The sequence below is a fragment of the Agrilus planipennis genome, unplaced genomic scaffold (assembly GCF_000699045.2).
Source record: "Agrilus planipennis isolate EAB-ADULT unplaced genomic scaffold, Apla_2.0 scaffold6, whole genome shotgun sequence".
NCBI classification, from domain to species: Eukaryota; Metazoa; Arthropoda; class Insecta; order Coleoptera; family Buprestidae; genus Agrilus; species Agrilus planipennis.
In genome coordinates, this window is record NW_020439302.1 from 132,025 (window position 1) to 143,105 (window position 11,081).

The 11,081-nt window shown below is 36.5% G+C and overlaps 1 protein-coding gene across 1 annotated transcript; it reads left to right on the forward strand.

Moving 5' to 3' along the window:
* The first annotated feature begins 4,150 nt into the window (after nucleotides 1-4,150).
* LOC108732478 (acid phosphatase type 7) lies at nucleotides 4,151-8,523 on the forward strand. The gene is made up of 4 exons (XM_018463323.2): nucleotides 4,151-4,554; nucleotides 6,012-6,208; nucleotides 6,334-6,431; nucleotides 7,733-8,523. Exons 1-4 carry the CDS (start codon nucleotides 4,257-4,259, stop codon nucleotides 8,451-8,453), a joined length of 1,314 nt encoding a protein of 437 aa, XP_018318825.1. The 5' UTR covers nucleotides 4,151-4,256; the 3' UTR covers nucleotides 8,454-8,523.
* Nucleotides 8,524-11,081: the final 2,558 nt, after the last annotated feature.

Sequence of the window (11,081 nt, forward strand, 5' to 3'; positions counted from 1 at the left end):
GTTTTCTTCTAAAGTTAAATCAAATAAAAAGTTAATATGTTCAGTGAAAAGCTGCAATAGCACTTCAGACATAGATCTTCACTCTTCACCTACATTAACTACTTTCCAATAAAAACTAACCGTTTTATATATGTAAAAAATATATTCGGAAAATTAGAGAAAAAAGTAAACTAATAGAAGTTTGGATGAAAGCAGTAGGTGTCAAAAAAGTGAATTCCGGAATAAAAATTTGTTCACGTCATTTTAATGCACATGATTATATTTCAGCAAGTATCGTATTTACCATCTGCCGTAACCTTAATATATAAAACTAGAATCATACTAAAATTATATAGTGAGAAATTATTTATTCCTGTGTAATTGATTTAACACAATTCTAATGATACGATATAAGTATTTTGAGGTTAAGAACCTACCTGCTGCAATACAACAAAATGGCAATAATGATTGATATGATATTGCTTAAATCACCCAGAATCACCTCATCAATTATATAACGTGAATCACTTTTTAAATGCGAAGTTTGTAAAAAGTAGGCAGTAAACTTGACGGAATTTGTTATTTCCGAATTTTATAATGTGATTGGCGTTAAAAACACGCTCACCTTCAACGAAGTTTCCTTTCCGAGTCTTTGTGTCAACCCAATCACATATTGTGTCAATACCTATCATTTTATCGTAATTTAAAAACTTGGAAATCGCACGGTACACTATATAAATTAACTACGATAAATTTTCCCTAATCGGCGCCATTTTTTAGGCTCCTCCCATTTGACGGATCCCAATAGCGTCAATTTAATTTGTTTTCGTCGTCATCATAGGGTCATCAGTCCTAAGACTGGTTGGACACGCATCTCCACCATATATCACCATCATTTTCCGTCGCCATCATGGGGTAGTTGAATGTCCAATGGACACGCACCTCCACGTCTTGCTAGCCTGAGCTTTTGAATTTCCCGAAAACTACAACATTTGAGCATCCCTTAATACAGCATCCTACATTCCTAATAACTATTAGCAAACAATAATCCAATGAAGGTCTTCCTTCGCCTTCTCTTTACTCTTGCTTCATCTTCTAGCACATCTCTTGTCGTCTGTTGGTGTCTATCTTTTCTTTTCTTTATTGTTATTCTTCTACATAACGCCCTTTCATATTCAACTCTTTATAACGTTCACCGTCTACTTTTCGCACTCGTGCAGAGCCGTACTCAATATATACTTTTAACAATTTTCTTCCAATTTCTAAATTAACCGTTTTCGAGTATAACGGTGACTTCTTTTTGTTAAAAGTGGCTTATTTGCGCTATTCTTTGATCTTTACTTATCTTCTACTATAAATTATATTTTCGAGAACGGTGAACTTTCGATAGGCCAAACATTTATTTACTTTTCTTGTTTTACAGTGCTCTATGGGCTCCTGCAAACTCCGCACCCTCTACACCCTGTCGAATTTCCTACATATAAAAAATAATACCACGGAAACAAAGTCCTGATCACTAACATCTTCTTTCATATATGTATACATGTATATCTCTACTGCGTTTTCTTGCGTTGCAATGTCTTATTTTCCTGCGTGACACTACCAGGACCGGACTGCCTCTTGCCTGTACTTTCAAATGCGTTTTTCTCGAAAACGGTGAACTCTGCGACCACCAAACATTCACTTAACTTTCTTGTTGTGTGGTGCCCTGTCAACTGCTGCACCTTTCACACGCTCTATAGCTTCTTATAATAAAAATAGTGATCCTACTGATCAATAGCAATGTTACAACTTTTATTTTTACACCTTTTTCAAGCTGTTTTGAGCCACGGCTGTTTGCTCAATAACCGATTAATGTGCCCAGAGAAGTGCATATACAATAATCACATGTTTTCGTAATGAATATTCCACGTACATACGTTTGCGGTTTAAGACTGCGCGCCCACGTTAAGTTCTAATTGAGTTAACAGACAGGAACCGCGAGAACCATCAAGAAACTATCGGATGGTTAATGCTCGCGACGCATGCTGCACAATGCACCAGCGACTATCAGATAAAATTACGATTAGTCGTTGTATGTCACAGCACCAACAGCGATATACGTTTACATTTGTGCCCCGAATGAATACATGCCACACTCATTATTTTGGTTGGTTCGTTTATCAAGGGACAAAAATTAAATTTTTAAGCAGATAGATACCTATCCGACTTGAATATTAAACACGAAGGTCGATTAAGGCAAACAATTTCATAATTACGAAGAGTCCACTACATTTTCTCTACAAAAGGACGTAGTCTCACACTTCCTGTAAGTCTATTCAGAATAGTCAGTCATGTAACAATCATTACAAAAATCTGTCTTAATACGTCCCTGAATCGTCTAACAACAAGACAATTAGTTCAGTTAGAGTGGGCTAGGATAACCCCACACTTTCTTTTATTGTTAAAACAACTACCAGAACCCAGAACGCACACAGAGATTGTTGATACACTATAAGCAGTAGCGAACAGGCAGTGAATAGTTCTGCATTTATCCAGTTATTTTATGCGCAACACTTTTTAGTAAACAAAGGAATACGATGTAGTTGTTGGAAAATAAAATACATACATAACATTCAACAAGTATGTACGAGGGTGGATTGATAAGTTTCCGGCCTAACCAAGAGATGACGCCACTAGGCCTACCTTGAGGTGACATTCTATAGTACCATCCTTGGATAGCTTGTAGCTATAGTTTCAGCCCGATCTCCTTGCTAGTGTAGGTTTGACAGCACGCTGAACAAGACGCCTCTGTGGTTTTCGTAAAAATGGAAAAGCAGGAAAATCGTGCTGTCATCAAATACTTTTATTTGAAGGGGTTAACGCCGAAGGAAATTAAAAAAGAGATGGACTCAACACTGGGGACATCCTCCCCGTCATATTCAACCGTTAAGCAGTGGGTTTCCGAGTTTAAAAAGGGTCGTGTGAGCACCTCTGATGGGCCTCGCTCAGGACGCCCCGTTGAGGTCACAACTCCAGATATGATCGAAAAAATTCATCAAATAGTGCTGGGAGACCGCAGATTGAAAGTGCGTGAGATAGCTGAGACCTGTAAGATGTCATATGAACGTGTGCAACATATTTTGCACCAACATTTGCATATGGAAAAGCTCTGTGCAAGATGGGTGCCGCGTTTGCTAACAGTCGACCAAAAATTGATTCGAAAAAACATTTCTACCGCAAATTTGTCATTGTATAAGCGTAATCCAAGCGAATTTTTGCGTCGATTCGTAACCGTTGACGAAACGTGGGTCCACCACTACACTCCTGAAACCAAAGAACAGTCTAAACAGTGGATTGGACCAGGGGAACCAACTCCAAAGAAGGCAAAAACAATTTTTTCGGCGAACAAGGTTATGGCTACTGTTTTTTGGGATGCAAGAGGTATTATATACATTGATTACCTTGCAAAGGGTAATACTATCACTGGTCAATACTACGCAGACTTATTGCAACGTTTGAGCCACGAGGTGAAAATTAAACGACCTCATCTGGCGAAGAAAAAAATCTTGTTTCATCACGATAACGCACCAGCGCACACGTCAATCGTTGCGACGGCTAAAATCAACGATCTAAAGTTTGAATTGATGCCGCACCCTCCTTACTCTCCAGACCTAGCCCCGAGTGACTATTTTCTGTTCCCTAATCTCAAAAAATGGCTTGGCGGTAAGAGATTTGCGGACAATGAAGAAGTAATCGAAGCTGTAAATGGTTATTTTGAGGAGCTTGACGAATCAGTCTATAGAGATGGCATTAATAGACTGGAACACCGCTATGAGAAATGTATCAGCCTTGGAGGAGATTATGTTGAGAAATAAAAAAAAAAAATTTTTAAAAACCTTGTTTTTCTTGGTCAGGCCGGAAACTTATCAATCCACCCTCGTATTGTAGCAGTAACTGTTTCCATATTTCTCACATCATCTATCGATAATAGAAATTATGGTATAATGCGTGCTATTTTTGTTTGAATGTGTTGCAACAAGAATAAGTGCACTTTCAATTTCCGGTGACTTAAACTTGTGAATCGTTTCTCGTATATTTTGCTTTCGTCGGTCTTCTATCTTATCAAGGGGGAGAGGTCATGATTACAAAATCTGAATCGTCTTGACCATATATAATCATCATCGTACATGCATATGTACATAAATGCCACTTGGCTTCAGTCAAAGTGAGTCAATAAACTTGAACATCAAGAAATATTTTATTTTGTAGTTGATTTACATACGTACGTAGCCAAAATGGTGTCTCCAATTGCATATTTAAATTTCGGTGTTCTGTGTCTGGCCCAAACGTGTTATTACAAACAAGTACACTTGTCTTATGGAAATAATGTAAGCGAAGTTATTGTAACTTATTCAACGTTCGACACAGTTTCCGTCTTGCAACCTACCGTTTGGTACAAAGAAAACAATACGGACGATAAGTATCGGCAAGTCTTTGGGACTGCTTCTCTGTTCGTGGATGGAGGCCCCAAAAAACACAAACAATTTATTTCAAGGGTTAAACTGACGAATTTGAAACCTGATACATCCTACCGTAAGTAGAAATAATTATATTTTGCAGAAAACACTCTCGAAAAGCGTAAGAGAAGTTGAACACGCACCTTGATAAGAATTCTGAAAAAATTAATTTTGCAGAAAATATTATGGTCAAAAACTTTTCTGAAAATTTAAACATTTTTGTTCATTAAGATAACCGGCAGTGATGCTATTCAAAAGTTATGAATTTCTTTTCCAAACTCGTAATTCACACCCCCACGTTGTTACTAATTATAATAAAATAAAAAGGGACATAATTGGTAAGGGGGCCAAGATGCCCAAAGGGCTGCGGCCTTTGGTAACAAGATATGATGCACTAATACTAACAAAATACTAACCAAAACCCTGTCGTGGAACACACTCTCGAAAAGCATAAAAGAAGTTGAACACGCATCTGAAAACAATAATTTTGCAGAAAATATTATAAGAAATTTATACCTATATATAGGTTAGTGATTGTACCAAAATCTAATATTGGTAAAAAACTTTTCTGAAAATTTAAAGTTTTGTTCCAATAAGATAACCGTGAGATTGGTGAAGCTATTCAAAAGTTACGAATTTCTTTTCCAAATTTTAACTCGTAATTAACCGTGAGGCTGAAAATTATTGTGAATAAAAAGTTGATCAAATAACTTCTTATGTTGTTACTAATTATAATAAAATAAAAAGGGACATAATTGGTAAAGGGGCCAAGATGCCCAGATGGCTATTGGACTGCGGCCTTTAGCTCAAATTGTAACAAGATATGATCCACTAATACTAACGAAAACCCTACCGTTCAATATAATATAAATACATGTAGAGATAATTTAGAATAGCATGAACCTTTACCAAAACTACGACGTTCCATGATTTGTACATTTCTACTCCTAAAAAAAAATTGACTTTCACTGTTTACAGTTTATTTTCAGCTTCATTCTTGTTTGTATTGTAAAGCTGATGATTAAGTAACAACAGACTCATTATTCTCATAATCTACAACAGAGCTGGGCAAACTCGGCTCTTTTGACTCCCGAGTGCTCCTCAAGGTTAACCAAGTAGCTCCTCATTGATCCTGCGAGTGCGAGTGAGATGATTCTTTCCTTTTCTTATCCCTTCCATTTCGTAGATGAGTCCCCTCTTCCATAGCCAAACCCAATAGTTTTGCGAACGTAGTAACGAAAATTTTTGTAGGTATTATTTAAGTTGCGAGAGTGGTTTCGCTCGTCTACGGGATGAAGGGGCTTGATATGGAAGTGGAAGGGAGAAAAAAAAGACAAAACAAAATTGTTCATTACTGCTTACTCTCTCGTACTCATTGAAGGGTATGGAGTGACTCAAACTAACCTCATGTAGCGGCTCCTGCGAAATTAAAGTTTGCCCGGTTCTGATCTACAACATGAATGCGACATTGAACCCAAAAAAATTAACTTCAATCTAAATTAGCTTCTACCACTAATCAAAGATTCGTTTCAGTTTATTATGTTCGATTGGTGAATATGAGTAGACAGGCGTATTCGTTCAGGACACCGAAGCCGAATCCGTCTCTGGTAATATTTGGCGATTTGGGTAAAGAAAATGCCCAATCGCTGGATAGACTGATCAAGGATACACAGTCCGGAATGTATGATGCAGCTTTGCATGTAGGGGACTTCGCTTATGACATGGATTCGGTATGAAATTGCAACGCTATTTATTCTTTATCGTGCGTCGAAATGCAAAACAATTAAACGAAGCCAATCTCACATTTCATTCCATAACATATACACAGAGTACATAACTACTTGCATTCTTTCAGGATAACGCGGAGGTTGGTGACGCATTTATGCGACAAATAGAACCTGTAGCTGCTTACATTCCGTACATGACTTGCCCAGGGAATCACGAGGAGAAGTAGTAAGTAAACAAAATAGCAAGGGCAATTAAAGAAGGTTCATAGGACTAACTTTCATCATCATAAGGTCGTCAGTCTTATCTCAACTCCTTCCTATCCTAATAGCTAATCTTCGCATTTCCCTAAAACTAGAACAACCCAAATCCTTAACTATTTGCGAACAGTAATCTACCTCTGCCCCTCCTTATTCCTGTTTCTGCCTCTAATATGTCCAGACTAGACGTTCATGCCTGAGAAGGTGCCCTATCAAGAATGGATCTTCTTTCTTGTTTCCACTTGAGAATCCAGTCATTTGCTGCGTTTTGAACACGCCCTAGTTAAGTTGGGAAATGCTTCACGAGTAGTAGAGACAAAATGAAAAGAGATAACCCAATAACAGTAAGCGGTGCAGCGGTTAGAGGTTGCTTAGGTACGCAAAAGATCAGGGTCGGCTTTATAACTGCCTGGTTGGAATTATATCTTTAAACAAGCGTTTTTGCTTTCCTAAATTCTTGAGAACGTTGAAGTCCGATACTGACAACATGCTCAAATTCTGATTGTCTGCATCTCTTTCTGTTACACATCAGTTGATTTTCTTTATTAGTGTCCGCTGCAATTCCTACCTGACATCTCTTATCTATGTTTACGGTATCCCATACAACGTCTGTCGTGAGTAAAACCGGTCTAGTCTAGTTAATGAGAGATGAAAATGGTATACTTCATTTACTTTCTCTAGCGATGTGTTCCTTCCAATGTCTTGGATGCGCGCTGGCAAAATCGTAGGTAGGGAGAAAAAAGCTCATTATACTCTCGACTCTTGTTCATTAAACATACTTTTTCATACAGTACCTGCCAAAAGTTTTGTTCAATCATGAATAGGAGTGTGAGTCGAAAACAATCGTTAAAGCCTTTAGTATGTCTTCAAATATAAATAAACATCTCGTTGATATTTTCAGTAGTAAATGGTACCAATAACAGCACATTTGAGCAATGCAATTGTAGTGGATAAAATGGTCAATTTTTCCGTGCAGTACTGTACGGATTATACGCTCCTCACCGGTTAAGAGTTTGGCCGAGAGTTGTCTCCTTCCTTTTCTGGCCTAGTGCTGTTCTTTTCTACGTTGCGCCGGTCAAACTGAAGGTCACATCGCTACAGAAAGTAAACGATGTATAAAGTATAAAGTTTTATTTATTGATCAGTCCTCAGAAACAGCACAGGTCATTTGTCGAAACCCAAGGGCTTGTCCATTTAAATCTGCTAGTTATAATTCTGTTAAATACCTACTTACAGAAGGAAAATCATTTTATAAAAGTATTTTTTCAGTAATTTCAGTAACTACCGAAACCGCTTTTCTATGCCTGGTGGCAGGGACATTCCCTACTACAGTTTCAATCTTGGAAATCTACACATCATCTCTATATCCACAGAAGTATATTATTTCATCAATTATGGCATCAAAGAAATGGTTAATCAATACTATTGGTTAGAAAGTGATCTCAAGGAAGCTAACAAACCCGAAAATCGTAAGAAACAGCCCTGGATAATAATCATGGGACACCGACCGATGTACTGCACCAACGATAATCCAGCAGACTGCAAAAGACACTCCACGTTCACCAGGGTAGGAATTCCCTACTTTCACATATTTGGATTGGAGCCGTTGCTTTACAAATATGGTGTCGATTTGGCCATTTGGGCTCACGAACATTCTTACGAACGTTTATGGCCTATATATAACTATCATGTTTACAATGGTAGCATTGACGAGCCCTATAGAAACCCCATGGCTCCGGTACATATAACTACAGGGTCAGCTGGGTGCAAAGAGGGAAGATCGCCCTTCAATAACAACACCTGGCCGGCGTTTTCGGCTTTTAGGAGCAGTGACTATGGATACACAAGATTCAAATCCTACAATAACAGCCACGTTTACTTGGAACAAGTATCTGACGACAAAAATGGAGACATCATCGATTCCTTCTGGATCATTAAAGAAGGAAAGAATGGACCCTACCCGAAGTTCTATAATTCTTCCATGGATTAATTATTTTTGGCATTTTTTAATACATACGAAAGTTTAAAATTTATGTTCTAAGACCATATGTGTAATTTAATATAAAAATATAATTTGTTTGTTAAATTTTTGTTGTTTATTTATTCAAATTTTTGCAATAAATAAAACATACTGCTTCATATATTACTTTCGTAAGAGTGTCCAAATTTGTTACCGATGTAGGTCACATAGAAACAACAACATAATTGGAGATTATCCTTAAACATGAAAGTCCATAAAAATCACAAAAACGTCTGTTACAAGATGTAGTACACAACCTTGTCAACTATTTTTTTGTTTTTGTTTAACGTTTCTAGGCTGTCAGTGGCGTCTTGATTCTGAGTTTCACAACAACAGTTAGCCCAAAAAAGTCTAAACAAAACACTTTACAAATTGCACAACAAAATCAGATTTTATCTTTGTTTTGAAAGCGTTTCGTCCATATGAATTGTTAATTTTTAATGTCGTTGTAGTGTTTCGTAAAAATTACAGATGCGCGATCTGATAGCGACCGAGACGCCCCTTAATGCTATTGCTCAAAACTGATTTGGTAATTTCGAGACACTCGTTGTAACAATTCTTTATTGTAACAACAAATGTATGTAGGTACTCCATCTCATAGCGAAAATTAACGTACATTTGTGCAGATAGAAATGACATAAGCGAGAGAAATTAATTTAATGACTCGAAGTTCGTCATTTAAATCAGAATGTTTTTAATATTCATGGATTGGAATAGCTCCTGAAAGCATTTAACCTACTTAAGTTTTAAAAAAATTATTAGAGATTTTAATACCTATCGAAATTAGTTAGCTACTAGTTCAGGTTATGTTAGAACTCGAAGTCAAATTTTCATTATTGTCGATTGTACATGTATTATAACTCAAATGTTGTTTAGGTAAATGGGTCACTCAAACACCTACTATAGGTTTTATGTATTATACAAGTCTCATTGTAGAATATGATCAAGAAATTCAATTTTCAGCTGATGGATTGTAAAATTTTTCATTTGACAATTTAACAATTAAATTAGTCATAAAAATCATTAAAACACCCTCTGTTTATTAATGCCTAATTATATTAGATTTTTAAAATTGACTAGTTTTAAGAAATTTTTACTCATTATCATCATAAGGTCGTCAGTCTTAAGACTGGTTGGACACGCACCTCCATTCCTTCCTATCCTGACCTAATCTTCGCATTTCCAGAAAACTAGAACATCTTACATCTTTAACTATTTGCGAACACAAATCTAATCTAGGTCTACCTCTGCTCCTCTTAACTCCTGTTTTTGCCTCTAATATGTCTCATGATCATACTAGAATTGCGTAAACACACAAACTCTGATTCTTAGTTTACTAACGTGTTTTATTCATTTTATTCACAGAAAGCATTAGTTTTATACATTTCCTAGTACAATATCGGAATTTCATACAATTCCTAGGAAATATATACATTTCCTAGGATAGGTGTGTGTTAAAAAATCTTTGAAACAATATTTTATTGTATACAATTCCCAGATTTCATACCTTTCCGGTATCATATGTAGGATAAGGTTGGGTAAATCGTACCATAATCTAAATCGTACCACCGTTACTTTTCATATTTAGGATGCATATTGTGCTATCTTGTGTACAAACTTAAAATCTATTATTCGATACAAATTAATGCAGATGTCATGTTTTTTGGAATGACGGTTGTATTTACGAATATGGTGGATAATGAAAAAGGCAGTTTACGGGTGTAATATTTCCTTGTCGTGTCTAAGGCTTTATTTAATACTAGGTAAGTACAACACGATGTATTTTAGTATGCACTGATTTAATAGCAATTTATTGTCAACCACACACTAAAAGAAGATTAAAATATGCTGTACAAATGTTTTGTTCTAACTAAGAAAACAAAACGTAGAAGTCCGATAAATCGTACCGACAAACGTTGTTAAATCGTACCGGTACGATTTACCGGCCTAATACTTGTGTTTATGTGTTTTTATATTAAATTAGAATTGAAAACATTTCTTGTAGGGCCCAATGGTCTGTTATTTAATATTAAACTCATTAATACCGGTTGTCTTAAAAATAGCACATATCGCATTTGATTTATCAGACTGTTGTTGTACATAGGTACAATATAAAGCTGTAGTGGCAAACAAAAGGAAGTACCATCATTTGCGTTCACTAAACAAAGTAGCCAACGAAAAAAACATGAACTACGGCCGGCTAACAGTATTGGACAAGGATTAGCACATCTTATAAAATTAGAAGTTTCTCTATTTAGAAGCTTCTCTGTTTGGTATAACTCCTGCAGATGTTCGTCGCCTCACATTTCAAGTTGCTGAAAAGAACTATTCCACATAGATTCAACAGAGAAGCAGGACTAGGTCCGAAAAATTGGTATTAGAAATTTATGAAACGGCATCCCTTTTTGTCTTTGAGACTAACAGAGAAAGTATCTATTTCTAGAGCTTTAAGCAAAGCGTCTCGACCAAAAACAATTCAAATAAAACTGAACACTAAAGATTGGTATTGCCTAATATGCGAAAATACTGCTATTGAGGATATAGTGCAGTGTCAAAATTGCAAGCTGTGGGTTCATGAAAACTGTGCAGGTTCTGGGA